Source organism: Lepidochelys olivacea, assembly GCF_965140295.1.
Source record: "Lepidochelys olivacea isolate rLepOli2 genome assembly, chromosome: 17".
Classification (NCBI taxonomy): domain Eukaryota; kingdom Metazoa; phylum Chordata; order Testudines; family Cheloniidae; genus Lepidochelys; species Lepidochelys olivacea.
This window is the reverse complement of record NC_140427.1, coordinates 6,828,319-6,844,536: the sequence shown is the minus strand read 5'-3', so window position 1 is coordinate 6,844,536 and position 16,218 is coordinate 6,828,319. Positions and strand designations below refer to the sequence as shown.

The 16,218-nt window shown below is 39.8% G+C and overlaps 1 protein-coding gene across 4 annotated transcripts in view; it reads right to left on the bottom strand.

Moving 5' to 3' along the window:
• The window catches only part of USP32 (ubiquitin specific peptidase 32), a 153,092-nt gene that overhangs the window by 79,194 nt on the left and 57,680 nt on the right, over nt 1-16,218 (bottom strand). For all 4 annotated transcript variants that reach the window (XM_084650999.1, XM_084651000.1, XM_084651001.1 and 1 more), the window contains exons 3-4: nt 8,828-8,933; nt 7,758-7,876 (exon numbers count right to left, since the gene is read on the bottom strand). In XM_084650999.1, coding sequence (XP_084507125.1) covers nt 7,758-7,876; nt 8,828-8,933 — 225 coding nt within the window. The remainder of the gene's footprint in view (nt 1-7,757; nt 7,877-8,827; nt 8,934-16,218) is intronic.

The window sequence follows — 16,218 nt, the reverse complement described above, 5'->3', positions numbered from 1 at the left end:
CTTGGGCATTATGCTGAAAATTTACCCCTAAAAGTCTGTACTTCACCTGCAAAGTTGTATGAACATCATAGTTAAGTGTGCAGCATTATGGATTGTCTGCAAATACAATGTTTTATTCAAAAGTTATTAAAATGGTAGTAAGTTTTTTTCCTGAATTTTTAATGGAGCTATAAAACATCATGCCTGTTTGGAAAAAGAGCAGGTTCTTCCCAGTCTTCTTCCCATCCCCACTCCCACCAGACACACACATTGCAAATCTCTATTACACAAGGCACACCTTAAGATGCAAACACAATACTCTTTGTCAAGTCAACATACCAGTTGGTTATGGTAGAAAACAAAACATAATGGTCTGGCCCAAGTATGTATTTAGAATAAAATATACAAACATGACTTAGCTTAGTATCAAAGATGGTCAGTTTTTCCATACTATCAATAGAACAATTTGATAACACTTAATTCAAGAAAACTCGACTCGCTTTCCTAACAGCATTTAAAAAAAAAAAAAAAAGATTATTAACATTCACTATATATGACACTTTCCCACAGAAGAAATGAAGACCGTCTCCCAACTGCCTTTTATCCAACTGACCTCCAAAACAGAACACGCAATTCACTGAAATTGTTTCTTATTCTTGATATGAAAAGAGAATATCAAACACTTTTAACCACTATCACATGGAGTGACATAATATTATAAAGTCAAGACTGATTTCAAAAGGGCAAACTTAACAATTAAAGGAATGAGTTAGGGAAGTGGACTGGACTGAAGAACTCAAGAATCTGAATGTGGAGGAAGTTTGGAATTACTTTAAGTCAAAGTTGCAGAAACTATTTGGAGCCTGCATTCCAAGGGGAAAAAAATTCATAGGGAAAGGTTGCAGGCCAATCTGGATGAACAAAAGCATCTCATACAAGTTATTGAGAAAACAGAAAACCTACGAGGAATGGAAGAAGGAATGGATCAGCAAGGAAAGCTCTCTTGGAGCTCAGAAAATGCAGAGAGGAAAAGTGAGAACTGCCAAAACCCAAGCAAAGACCTTGCAAAGGAAATTAAAACCAATAGTAAAAGGTTCTTTAGCTATATAAATAAAAAGAAAGAAAAAGTGGGACCCTAAGCACTAAGGATGGGGTGGAGATTAAAGGAGCTAGATATGGCCCAACACCTAAACGAATACTTTGTCTCAGTTTTTAAACAACAACAAAGAGCCTGGGGACAGTGGCAGGATAGCTAATGGGAATGAGGATATGGAAGTAGAAATTACCACATCGGAGGTGAAAGCCAAACAAAAATAGTTTAATGGGACCCAAGTGGGGGGGTCAGGGTAATCTTCATCCAAGAACATTAAAAGAACTGGCACACGCAATCCACATAGCAAGGATTTTTAATGAATCTCTAAATTCAGGCATTCTACACTATGACTAGAAGATTGCAAATATAGTATCTATATTTAAGAAAGGAAAAAGAGTGATCTGGGAAAATGCAGGCCTGTTGGTTTGACCTTAACTGCATACAAGGTTTTAGAACAAATTTTGAAAGAGACAGTAATTAAAGATATGGAGATAAATGGTAACTGGAATAACATACACCACTGTTTTACAAAAGGCAGATCATAACAGACAAACTTGATCTATTTTTCTGGGACCAAGGAAACACGGTAGACCTAATCTACCGGGATTTCAGTAAAGCATTTGATACAGTCCCACATGGGAAATTATTAAATTGGAAAAGATGGAAATTCATATGAGAATCAAAAGGTGGGTAAGGAACTGGTTAAAGGGGAGATTACAACAGGTTATACTCAGAGATGCCTAGCTGGAGGGGGAGTTCCTCAAGGCTCAGTCTTGGGACAAATCTTATTTAAATATTTTCATTAATAACCTTGATATAAAAAGTGGGAGCACGGTTAATAAAATTTGCAGATGACACAAAGTTGGGAGGTACTGTCAATATGGAAGAGGATCCGAATATCACACAAGACAATTTGGATGACCTTGAAAACTGGAGTAATGGAAAGGAGGTGAAATTTAATAGTGCAAAACGCAAGATCATGCATTTAGGGATTAACAAGAATTTTTGCTATAAACTGGAGAATTATCAGGTGGAAACAACAGAGGAGAAAGACCTGGGTATATGGCTTGGCCACAGAATGACTATGAGTTGCCAATTTGTTGTGGCCATGAAAAAGGTTAATGCAATCCTTGGATACATCAGGTGAGGAATTTCCAGTAGAGACAGGGAAGCATTATTACCATTATGCAAGGCACTAGTGAGACCTCATCTGGAATACTATGTGCAAGTTTGATCTCCCATGATTAACAAAGATGAATTCAGAGTGGAATAGATGCAGAGAATGCTACCAGAATGATCACAGGAATGGAGAACTTACCTTCTGAGAGGACACTTAAGGAGCTTGGCTTGTTTAGCCTAACCAAATGAAGGCTGAAGGGAAATACGATCGCTCTTTATAAATATATCATAGGGATAAACACCCGAGAGGGAGAGGAGTTATTTAAGTTAAGGGCCAATGTTGGCATAAACCGGCCATCAACAAGTTTAGGCTTGAAATTATAAGACTGTTTCTAACCATCAGAGGAGTGAAGTTCTGGAACAGCCTTCAAAGGGAAGTAGAGGGGACAAAAAAAAACAAAACCCTAACTTGTTTCAAGACGGACCTTGATACTTTTATGGAGAGGATGATATGACAAGGTTGCCAGCAATGGCATGTGGCCCATCTGTGACTGCTATTGGTAAGTATCTCCAAAAGCCGGAGATGGGACATTACCTGGGGAGGGTCCTGAATACTGAAGACAATTATTTTCCAGGTTTCTGGCTGGTGGGTCTTGCCCACATGCTCTGGGTCTAACTGATCAGTATACTTGGTGTCAGGAAGGAATTTCCCCCCAGGTCAGATTGGCAGACCCCTGTTTTTGTTTTGTTTTGTTATTTTTTGCCTTCCTCTGCAGTGGGAGGCATGGGTTGCTTGCTGGTTTGAACTACAGTAAATGGTGGATTCTCTACAACTTGAAATCTTTACATCAAGATTTGAGGCCAGAGGTTATGGGTCTATTACAAGAGTGGGTGGGTGATGTTCTGTGGCCTGCAATGTGCAGGTCAGACTATATGATAATGATGGTCCTTTCTGGCCTTAAAGTCCATGAGTAAGATGCAGTCTAAGTTAAGCAAAATAAAGTCTGTTGCTAATCAAAGTCCAAACCAGCAGAGCATACAAATGTAATGTATTATGGAATTGTACACTTTCATATTAAGTTTGGTTTGGAAGTGAGTTTTGCTTACCATTTTTTATTTTCCTTTCTCAATGGTTAAAGAAATCAGATTAGTTGCTTGGTATGAGGGAGACTATAAGATGCATAGTATTCACATTAGATTCCATATGGTGCAGAACGTCCCAATAATGAAAGAGATAAGGATGTTGTATGCACAGTAAGATTGGGAACAGGAAAAAAAAAAAAAGGTTTAAAGCCAATAACAGCACTTGCTACAGAGACCTGTTAGAATTTAGTCCAAAATACTTAAAAATCTATAGCAATACAATTGATTAATTTGTTTGCTGTGTCTCTGAAATAGGATAAAAAACAGGTATACTTTTACAAGTTTATATTTCTAGTTAAACACATGCTAGAATTCTGCAGAAAAAAATAAAGCTCCCTATAAACATCATCCTCAAAAGAGTAAATCCATCTGCCTTACAATGGGAAGGAAGACCCACAGCAGAAACATAAAAAACTTTCTTAATATCTGAAGTATGGAACCAATTTGACTAAGTCTGATTAACAGACCAGTAAATCCAGTTGAGAAGGTTATGATGTCCTTTTTCTATTTCAAAAGAAGATCAATAAAAGACATTTTTGTAAGACCTAAAAACTGTATCAAAGTCAGATAGATTCTTCTCCTCCTGAAATATTTTCATAAAGTATCCTGGACACTGTTAAATTAAATTTAGCATATACTTCATCATACTATATAGTAGTGAATACCACACTGGTCTTTCTTTGCAGTGTACATATAACTTGTGGCTTCTGCCAAGAATGAAGAACTTATGAATTAAGTATAAAGTCAACATATCATCATTGCCAGATCAGTTGAGGGACACTCAGTCCACAAGTACAGTTTCCTTCCAGGACTCCAAAAGCATTCTCTTTAATAAAGTCAGACAGCCATAAGACAGTCTTCTCTCATTGGGTATCAGAGTAACAGCCGTGTTAGTCTGTATTCGCAAAAAGAAAAGGAGTACTTGTGGCACCTCAGAGACTAACCAATTTATTTGAGCATGAGCTTTCGTGAGCTACAGCTCACTTCATCGGATGCATACCGTGGAAACTGCAGCAGACATTATATACACACAGAGATCATGAAACAATACCTCCTCCCACCCTACTGTCCTGCTGGTAATAGCTTATCTAAAGTGATCATCAAGTTGGGCCATTTCCAGCACAAATCCAGGTTTTCTCACCCTCCACCCCCCCCACACAAACTCACTCTCCTGCTGGTAATAGCCCATCCAAAGTGACAACTCTCTTCACAATGTGCATGATAATCAAGGTGGGCCATTTCCTGCACAAATCCAGGTTCTCTCACCCCCTCACCCCCCTCCAAAAACCACACACACAAACTCACTCTCCTGCTGGTAATAGCTCATCCAAAGTGACCACTCTCCCTACAATGTGCATGGTAATCAAGGTGGGCCATGTCCAGTTTTCAGTGAAATGTGAAAAGTTGACTAAGCTTCACTAGTCTGAAGTCTTCTGATACCGAACAGATGACAGCAATGCAACTAAATCAAAAAACTGACAACAGGTTACCAGACATGGAGAAATATAGGTTAATATTTTGCTCTACGGACACCCATTTTGTGAGAATCTCAGTTTGCTTTACAAATATTAAGCCTCTCTAACCACTTGAGTGGTGGGTATATGTTGTACCTATTTTAATGTTGGGTAAAATGAGGTATAGAAAGGTTAAAAGAATTGCCTAACTCAGATCACCCAACAAGTCAGTGGCTGAACTGGGAATGACCACAACAGTGCTAATTCCCAGTTCCCTATTTTAAGGAATGTTAAGGAAGGAGGTTATTGCAATTTAATCTTGATCGAGTAAGACACTGGATTTCTGTTAGAATCCAGATGTTATGCTCTATAAAGTTTTTACGCCACAAACTTAAGACTGACCTATTTATTAAGAGCCCACATGTCTCTCACCTGCAAGCAAAAGACCTTGTGTGACTCAGTAGTGACTTCATTTGCTTGTCTGTATATAGAGGGCAGGAATGAATTTTTCAAGCAATGAAGGAGAAGCAAATACTAAAAAAGTAAGATTTTCATTTGTCTAGGAATATGCCTTATCAGCCAGTTGAAGAGAAGAGTGCGTTTCCCCTCCAAGCAATCTTGGAAAAATAAAAAGGATTCTATCTCCAAATTCTTCATCAGCAAACTATTTCACTGAGTTAAAGAATTCTTTGCTGGACCTAAACTCTGAGGATTCAAAATTACATCTTTGGTCAGTAGTGTTTTCGGCTGGGTTTTGAATTAATAGTGCTTAGATATATTTGTAATGACCTTTCTAGCAGCATAGTTTCACAGAATTTCTTTTTTTGGTTGAATGCTCAATCTCCCTCATTAGTGCTCAAGTTCAGATACTCCCATTCTCTCTATGGGGCAGTTAACCTATTTTTCACATGCTCCACCTCGCAAACAACCTCTACTCTCTACCTCACATCCACCCACAAGAAGGAGGGAAGTTGCGAGATGACTAGACTGCTCTTTGCTGTCAAAGCCAACAGGAGTTCTGCATGGATGGATCTTCTTGAGATAAGGGTAAAATTCATGCATTCAACAGGGCACCTTTTGACCAAACAGGAGAAATGCTTAAAAGGTTTTTAAGGGAGCACAAATCACCACGAGACATGGGTGGAACATAATCAGAGTAATCCACGGCTTCTGTAGAAAACAGGATCAGCTGAAACAGGGTGAGGGAGTGGGAAATAGGCAGAGGTCTGACCCATAAGCCCAGATCTTAGAGCCCGGGCAACTCCTAGTTCTAACCCTAACCCTAGAATTATAAGGATGAAAATAACTATAAGAGCATAGTACTACTTTCAGTAAGAAAAACAGGAATCTAATCAAATGTGTATAGTTGAACTGTTATAAAAATCCTCTTTTTTTTTTTTTAAATATAACAACTGCTGTGGTGATTGCTAGATGACTTGTCAGCCAAACATCTTCTGTACTGTCTGTGCCACCTCTTGAATTAAAAAAAAACTGATTTGGGAAAAAAAAATCTGACTACATTTTCAATTTTTGTTTTTAAAAAGGTTGCTTTTTCAATTGTTTGCTCATTTCTGCAGCTAGCATAGAAAGGTTTGTGAAAGAAGAAGGCATACCTAGCAATGGGACTTAGAAAGCTTTGCAAAGACAACTGAATTCAACTTGCTTTTGGAAAAGCACCTTTCAATGGACTGTGATGTTTTGAAAAGGAGAGTGCTTTCCATCAACTTTCAAAACAGAATTATCTATTTCGATTTACACTGTATCAGAAACAAAAGGGCAAAACACATTAAAACCTAATTCTTATCTATGAAAGAAAATGTGTCGCTTGACTTGCTTCCACTGATCTTAATGAAAAGACGTTTAATTTGCTGTATTCTTGAACATAAGGGTTAAATATCTGTATCAAACTGGAGTGTAAAAGGCAACACCTTTTAGCGAACAACATTAAAAAGAAACTTTTACGAATTTTAAATAGTTAAATCCGTGAGTTCAGTGTTAACGTACGTAATCTAAATATAAAACACATGAGATTTATAAGGTAATAGTTAGTAACCTACATCAGAATTACCTGCTGTTTATTCCCACCTTCATGTATAAATCTACTAATACTAGAAATTTCGCCTGCATATAAGCCAAACAAACTCTCACAACTTTTTTTTAAAATGACTTCATATCACTTCTTGAAAAAACTAGAGAGATGTTACCTCATCCGGTAATTCAATAGTACACCATGTAATAATGCTGGGAATTTAATTTTCTTTTGATGCAAACCCAATTTTGGTCTAAAACCAATGTCAGTGATGGTATACTCCACTATTCTTTTAAATAAAAATCTTATTTCCCCCATAATATTCCAGTGGCCAGCCACCAGGTAAAGAAGATCAATACCCTTCTTTCTTTTCAGATGCGATCACTCTATTTAGGGTAATGAGTGTGCTAGCCGGACCACTTTCTGACTCAGTGATGCAACGGAAATCTTTATACTAAAGTCTTGCCAACATGGTTGTTCTTAGTACTCTATCTGAAACCACCATTTTTAAACAGAAAAAACACTGCTAAGTAGAACTTCCCTCAACTTCTTTTGAGTAAGATTATACCACTGTCCTCAGAAAGAAAATAATCCCTGTACACACTAGACAAGGAAACCCCCATTAACATCATCTGTGTTCAAACTACAGTTGACAGCATGGTTTTAACCACAAGTTCTGATCTTGCAAACACGCATGTAAAGTTAAGCATGTGTGTAAGTGCTGGATGATCAGGGCCACTGCATAGGCCCTGTCTGCTCCTATCAATGGCAGTTGCATTTGTAGATTTACAACTTTTAAAGCTTGGAATATATACTGTATTTAAACAGTTATTTTATAAAAATGTGTGTATGCATGTATATTGCAAAGAAAATAAACTGTCCAATAAAGTAATACGTTCAACTCTTGTAAATTCAATGCATTAAAAATTGCACGACATACCTCAGAGAAACATCTCTTGAGCGAATCTGGGATTTTTCCATCAACAATGTGAAGCATCCGCTCCATCTCTTCACGGATGACATAACTCCCAGATTCATTGGAAAAGAGACTGAAAATGTCTAGGTAAAAAGAGAGATTAAACCAAAAGTTGTGCTGATTTTGCAGTTAAGCTTTCAAAAATTCTGTTCAAACTTGCCTCAGGCCACGTCAACACTACCCGCCGGATTGGCGAGTAATGATCGATCTATCGGGGATCGATTTATCACGTCTAGTGTAGATGCGATAAATAGATCCCCGATTGCTCTGCTGTCGACTCCAGAACTCCACCAGGGCGAGAGGTGGAAGAGGAGTCAACGGGGGAGCGGCGACTGTCGATCCCGTGCCGCGAGGACGCGAAGTAAGTGATTCTAAGTCTATCTAAGATACATCGACTTCAGCTATGCTATTCTCGTAGCTGAAGTTGCGTATCTTAGATCGATCCCCCCCTATAGGGTAGACAAGGCCTCAGAGTGCCAATAACTGTCTGGTAATCGGAGCACAAGGGTCTTATTTAGGCTCATTCCACCAAGCTCTGGTATTGCTCAATAAGGGGTTAACAAATATTTCCTTCTGTATACTATTACCTGCTAGCCAAAGGAAAAGCAAATATTGTTGAGTCAAATTAAGAGGAAGACAAATTAACAAAACTCACTATGCAGATGTTTTAGATTAATGAATATTTTTCAAAAACAACTGTGACCGTAACTCTTTCTCACTCTGCCTTACAGAATATCCTCAACAGCCTTTCAACAAGATCCAGACACACTTGGCCATTCACTATGTAATGTCAGATCATTTCACTTTTGTTAAGTGCTGTAAACATAAAAATCCTGAGTGCATCTCAAGATGTGCATTGTTAAAAAAAAAATCTCAGTCTTGATTACTTAATTAACTTGTGCTCTGAGTTGCATATAAAAATCAAGATCTACATATTAAAAATCTCAACTTAATCTTTGCTTTATAAAAGCATGTTCTACATGTGTTGTATTCTATGCACCTTGTTACTCTGATTACACGCACTTGTTACTCACATTTTGCTTTCTCTTCATCTCTGCCTCTTGTTAGTAGGACTAATCCCACTATCAGGTTGTTGAAGTGTAGCCCTTTGGATGTTCCCCCAAATGAGCAGTAAATGACCTAGAAGTAACAAAACAAAAACTGTTATTTTCATTCTTTAAATTATGGAAGGGAAACTGAAAGAGTGTGGATGAAAAAATAAAAGCAACAAGCTATGTTTGGGTCCTTGTAGCCAGACAGCCAGCCCCCCCCACCTCAGACCAGCATTGCTGGAAACACAGGAGGAAGCCGGAATAGGGCACTTAACATATATTCCAGCACAGCCTTTGAAGCTGTGAAAGCACAGGTGTGCTGCTACAATGTGCCTCTGGGAACAGATACAACGATTAAGCTCACAGCAGGCAGAGGCCCTGTGACAGACATGGCTCTTAGCCCCTACTAAATAGCGTGATGCACACACACCAACATCCTAGGTGGGAAAATATTTACCCTGATAAAAGAAATGTCCAGTAGTCGAAACTTATTGTTTCTCTCCCTTGCAAGTGTAAACTACTCTTGCGAAAGCTGGCGTCACCCAGACAGACCAGCCTCAATTTGGCATAAGAAAGGAGAAAGAGAATAAAGGAGTACAGAGGTGTAAGTAGGGGACCTACAGCACCATGATTTTTGAGTGCTTTTCACTATCTATCTGCTGGTCAGATAAGTGACAGCCTCCCAAGGCTTCTGCAGCTAAGAGGGTCCCTACGCCTTGTCCCTTATTCGTCTTTCCGCGGAATTGAGTGACCGATCCTGGCTTGGCACCGCTGGAATCGAGAGATGCAAGGAGGGTAAGAAGCACCCACACCTGATCTCCTATCTTTAGTGTACACATATTTTGAAATAGAGCTCTATACTTTGTTTTCTTTCTTTGGGATTGTGGCTTCAGTTTTGTAACTTGTGTGTGTGTGTAACATCTCTACATTTAAATAAGTAGGCACTAGCAATTTTGTAACCACATGATTAGAATCTAGCTTAATAAATTTTGGTAACCATTTATGCATAAGCCTGACTTGTTTTCTCTGGTTTACTGTAAAGCAGCCAACACAATTAAAGAACCTCAGCTGTTTTGGCTCTAAAGCCTGGCCATTAGGTGAGAGTACTAAGAGCCTAGCGTTGAGTTGTGCCGCCTCCACGGGGCAAACTCTTGGGGCACCTGTCAGTCAATCCTGGCTGCCCGCTGCGAAGGAGCTCTGAGCTCTAGCAGTTAAAGTCACGGGTGTGGAGAGGCTCTTAGTGCTGCCATTGGGGCACCTGTCAGTCAGTATTGACTGCCCGCTGCGAAGGAGCTCTGAGCTCTAGCAGTTGAAGTCACGGGTGGTTAGGACCTTGGGGCATCCGTCAGCCTAGCCCGGGCTGCCCGCCGCGAAGGGACAGTGCGTCCTAGCGGTTAAAGTCACGGATGGTATGAACGGGCATAGCTGGCACCTCACCAAACATCCTTGGCTGTCGGCTAACAGTCCTGGTTTTTGTTTTAGGCTAGTCACCTTCTATTCAAGTAGAAGCTTTTCTGATCCTTGTTAGTCACATTAGGTATGCTGTTGTTTCCTATCAATGCCTATAAAAGGGTCTTTCCAAGATATCTTAAATAGTCCATCAGGGAAATAACATCCTCAAGAGTAGATAAGAGCAAGCCATAGGGATAACAGAAAGATTACTGAAAACAAACAATTCCTGCCTATCTATCCTTTTTTTTTCCTCTTTAAACTGAGAGAAAGTTAACTATTTCCCTTGTGTACAAGGAGAAACAGTAAACAATGCAGTCAATAGTCCAGGCCTGTGGGAAGAGACTGCTGCCTGGATTAGGAGAGGAGTGTAAAACAGGAGTTGGAACCTGCTCCATGCGATCACCTATGGGGAGAGAAAGAACCATGACTGTCCTGCCAAAGGAATTCAGGCACACCCACATTTAGGACACACTCCTTGACCAATGTGCTCCATAGGAGAGGAAGGCCTTCACAATAGAAAAGAAGAAGCAGGAGGACCTCAGGACACAGCTGCCTGAATGGGTAACTTGGCTGGGTCAGGGAAAGATCCTAAACTAGTGGCTCTACCAACACAATCTGAAATACACAAAAGATAGCCCACTGTCAAGGACAGGACAGGTTTTATTAATTAGTGGTTGGGTTGGTTGTATTACCAGTAATTACTGATCACAAAAAAATGGCTGTTTGAAAGCTCAGAAATTTGGAATAGTAGCAGCAATCCCAACAGAAATAGGATTAGTGGACAAAATGCAGGCAAGAAGATTCATGGTACAAACAAAATGCAGTTTATTCCAAGGTTCAACAGTTTATCACATGTTTCAGAGTAACAGCCGTGTTAGTCTGTATTTGCAAAAAGAAAAAGGAGTACTTGTGGCACCTTAGAGATTAACCAATTTATTTGAGCATAAGCTTTCGTGAGCTACAGCTCACTTCATCGGATGCATACTGTGGGAAGTGTAGAAGATCTTTTTATACACACAAAGCATGAAAAAATACCTCCCCCCACCCCACTCTCCTGCTGGTAATAGCTTATCTAAAGCGATCACTCTCCTTACAATGTGTATGATAATCAAGTTGGGCCATTTCCAGCACAAATCCAGGTTTTCTCCCCCCAGATTTGTGCTGAAAATGGCCCAACTTGATTATCATACACATTGTAAGGAGAGTGATCGCTTTAGATAAGCTATTACCAGAAGGAGAGTGGGGTAGGGGGAGGTATTTTTTCATGCTTTGTGTGTATAAAAAGATCTTCTACACTTTCCACAGTATTCAGAGTAACAGCCGTGTTAGTCTGTATTCGCAAAAAGAAAAGGAGTACTTGTGGCACCTTAGAGACTAACCAATTTATTAGAGCATAAGCTTTCGTGAGCTACAGCTCACTTCATCAGATGCATATCGTGGAAACTGCAGCAGACTTTATATATACACAGAGAATATGAAACAACGCTTCCTCAGCTCTCGTCCCCTAAAGCCCCTACTCTACTTGCGCTATATTGATGACATCTTCATCATCTGGACCCATGGAAAAGAAGCCCTTGAGGAATTCCACCATGATTTCAACAATTTCCATCCCACCACCAACCTCAGCCTGGTCCAGTCCACACAAGAGATCCACTTCCTGGACACTACAGTGCTAATAAACAATGGTCACATAAACACCACCCTATACCGGAAACCTACTGACCGTTATTCCTACCTGCATGCCTCCAGCTTTCACCCTGACCACACCACACGACGATCCATCGTCTACAGCCAAGCTCTGCGATACAACCGCATTTGCTCCAACCCCTCAGACAGAGACAAACACCTACAAGATCTCTGTCAAGCTTTCTTACAACTACAGTACCCACCTGCAGAAGTAAAGAAACAGATTGATAGAGCCAGAAGAGTACCCAGAAGTCACCTACTACAGGACAGGCCTAACAAAGAAAATAACAGAACGCCACTAGCCGTCACCTTCAGCCCCCAACTAAAACCCCTCCAACGCATTATTAAGGATCTACAACCTATCCTAAAGGATGACCCAACACTCTCACAAATCTTGGGAGACAGGCCAGTCCTTGCCTACAGACAGCCCCGCAACCTGAAGCAAATACTCACCAACAACCACATACCACACAACAGAACCACTAACCCAGGAACTTATCCTTGCAACAAAGCCCGTTGCCAATTGTGCCCACATATCTATTCAGGGGACACCATCACAGGGCCTAATAACATCAGCCACACTATCAGAGGCTCGTTCACCTGCACATCCACCAATGTGATATATGCCATCATGTGCCAGCAATGCCCCTCTGCCATGTACATTGGTCAAACTGGACAGTCTCTACGTAAAAGAATAAATGGACACAAATCAGATGTCAAGAATTATAACATTCATAAACCAGTCGGAGAACACTTCAATCTCTCTGGTCATGCAATCACAGACATGAAGGTCGCTATCTTAAAACAAAAAAAACTTCAAATCCAGACTCCAGCGAGAAACTGCTGAATTGGAATTCATTTGCAAATTGGATACTATTAATTTAGGCTTAAATAGAGACTGGGAGTGGCTAAGTCATTATGCAAGGTAGCCTGTTTCCTCTTGTTTTTTCCTACCCCCCACCCCAGATGTTCTGGTTTAACTTGGATTTAAACTTGAAGAGTGGTCAGTTTGGATGAGCTATTACCAGCAGGAGAGTGAGTTTGTGTGTGTATGGGGGTGGGGGGGATGTGAGAAAACCTGGATTTGTGCAGGAAATAGCCCAACTTGATTGTCATGCACATTGTGTAAAGAGTTGTCACTTTGGATGGGCTATCACCAGCAGGAGAGTGAATTTGTGTGGGGGGGGTGGAGGGTGAGAAAACCTGGATTTGTGCTGGAAATGGCCCACCTGATGATCACTTTAGATAAGCTATTACCAGCAGGACAGTGGGGTGGGAGGAGGTATTGTTTCATATTCTCTGTGTATATATAAAGTCTGCTGCAGTTTCCACGATATGCATCTGATGAAGTGAGCTGTAGCTCACGAAAGCTTATGCTCTAATAAATTGGTTAGTCTCTAAGGTGCCACAAGTACTCCTTTTCACTTTCCACAGTATGCATCCGATGAAGTGAGCTGTAGCTCACGAAAGCTTATGCTCAAATAAATTGGTTAGTCTCTAAGGTGCCACAAGTACTCCTTTTCAGTTTATCACATGGCTGCAAAAATAACGGAGTTTATTCCATGGATATCCTTCTAACATATGTAGTACATACCAGTATACAAGCATTTCGTTTAGCTACACCAGTCACATGAAAAACTATTCAGTAATTGATTTTGTAGAAATGTTTGTGGAAGTCACTGGAATTGAAGATTTCATTTGAAGGGAGCTATGCCAATTCGATACAGAAGTGGCTTACATTTAAGTTTCGTAAGGAGCCACTATTTACCAATGAAGTGGTCAGTAGCAGGGCTGAAGCATGCGCCTTTTATACAATAGACCAGTTTATGCATTGCTCTTTAGCTAGCCAGCATATTTAAATACTGGTTGAATATTTACAGATGTGATATTCATGCAGGAAGTCTCTTTAGGACAAGTAACAACTAATTTTAATGACCAAGAATCACTAACTGGTTTATTCCAATGTCACTTACTTCACCTTCCTGCTAACTTTACAAAAGAAAAGGAAAAACAGAAGATAACAGCATGACGTGTTTTCTATAAAATACACTTCCAGTTGTACTGTTCTTTAACACCTCCTGATTTAGGATGCTCACCAACTACCTTACCTACAAGCATCGGTACCTTACCACTAATAGGAACAGAAATCTATGTTAGAAATTTAGAAATGAAAGCAGCCAAAATTTAAGTTACACTCTCAAAGAGAAATTACTTTAAAACCTACACTTCTTCTCATTTGGTTTTCTTACAGATACAGCACTGTGCAACTAACCATAGACTCTGAAGTCTGGCTGATGGGGAAATATTACCGTCACAGACAACAGAACAAATGATGTTGCGCTGATCACGGTTTGGGTGGCACTCTGTGTCCAGCAGCAACTGCCTTACGTTTTCCTTTACTCTGCAAAAGTCAGTTACTTCAAAGGGAACCGTATTTGACAGTGCCAAAGCAATCAACATCATAGTGTTACCCTCTATTAATAGTTCAATAACCTTAAATAGGACGTTTTTAGCTCATCCGCAATATGTATTTTAAGTAAACAACTTCAAAAACTCAATTAAATGCAAATGTTACTTCAAAATGTGCACAAACAGCTATCACTGACTTCAGTGGGAGCCACAAATGCACTCAAGTCAGAATTTTGCATAATAGCATCAACATATATATCAGAAATCAATGGGGATAAAAAGTTAATGTAGAAATATCCTGTGTTTTGTACAGTACCATTAACACAGAGGTGTGAATTGTTACACTCATCCATTTCCTCCCCAAAATGGACAGCGTTATGCACCTCAGGCATGTGAAGCTCAAAGAAGAGGTACAAGTGACCATATAAAAATAATTTTGGCTCAAAGCTGTATCACGGACAGGTTCAAGGACAAAAGCATAAGATTTAGGAGCAAGAAGAGCAGTTGTCTGATGCTAAGATGGAGGTTCCCAATAAACAAAACTGAAGAAAATTTGGAGGCCAGGGCATTCCCATGCTGTCAACGATGGATGTGGATTTATGCCCTCTAACTCTTATGGGGAGATATTATAAAGTCATTAAGGAAAGGAAATTGTTGTTCCATCTCATGGAATGGCAGCTAGATTAGTCATGAGCTGCTTACACAGTCATTGACAAATTTCTGTAATGTTTATAGCACCAGCGAGATGTTTTGAAAGATAATTTGACTGCATTTTATCTGAAAGAGTTTCACTATAATTAGTAACTGCTGTAACAGCCCTTTAAAAGTCTTGTCTACAGCAGATTTGTGGGAAGTCTCCCACTGCTGCCCTTCCACCAGTGACAGCAATACAGTGCTAGTCTAGACAGGGGTCAAGTGTTCACTTATGTTTCTATCACCATGTTTTCTAGACTTACTCCAGAACAGGATTTGGTAACATGGTGCTAAAAGTGCTAGTATCTTGCCTCTATCAGTACCATCATAATTACTACCAGCAGTGGCTCTGCACCAGATAGATGTCCAGCAACACCTAGACAAAGCCTTACACACTATGGTAGATGAGCCCTATGCCACTCTCCATCATCCATCCTTTTAAATGCTCTCCACTGAAGTAGTTTAAGAGACCCATAGGTATGTGAATTCAAATACAGATGGAGCACATTCTAAGGAAACCGTTAAGTACAACCTGCAATTTCATTCCACTGCTGGTTGCATAATGCTACAAAAATAGATTAGCTTCCCAGAAGATGCTTGGATCATCCTCTTCTATTCAACCCACTTCCAAATGCTCCAGGGGGTACATTACAAAAGCTAAATTTGTGCTTATTTGGATAAACTGATTGTAAATGCTCCGTGCACACTGTCAGAGTTCTAAATTCCACACTTCCTACTCTTAATCATTTTGATTCCATAAGAGGTCTTCAAGGCTATACTGCATATGTAGGTCATTTACCTTTAGCAGTGAAAGGAAATAATTCAGAGCATTTAAAAATATGCTGTTAGCTCATCTGATCAGGTGAAAGCGATCGTAGCTTTCAAGTATCAATATGGTTACTTTCAAATGAAAAAAAAAAATTCTGGGTGCACCAGGAGCTATAAAAACCCTGTCTCTTAAATATAACAATCAACTGAATTTTACAGGAAGGTCACTGTATCAAGTTAATAGCGGGGGGGGGGGGGGGGTTGTTTTTTAAATAAAAAGCAAGTAACTCTCTTGGATGGGAACCCAGATGTAACTGTCAACCAGCAAGTACGTGAGGAAAGTTCCAAGTTAAACTAATTAGATA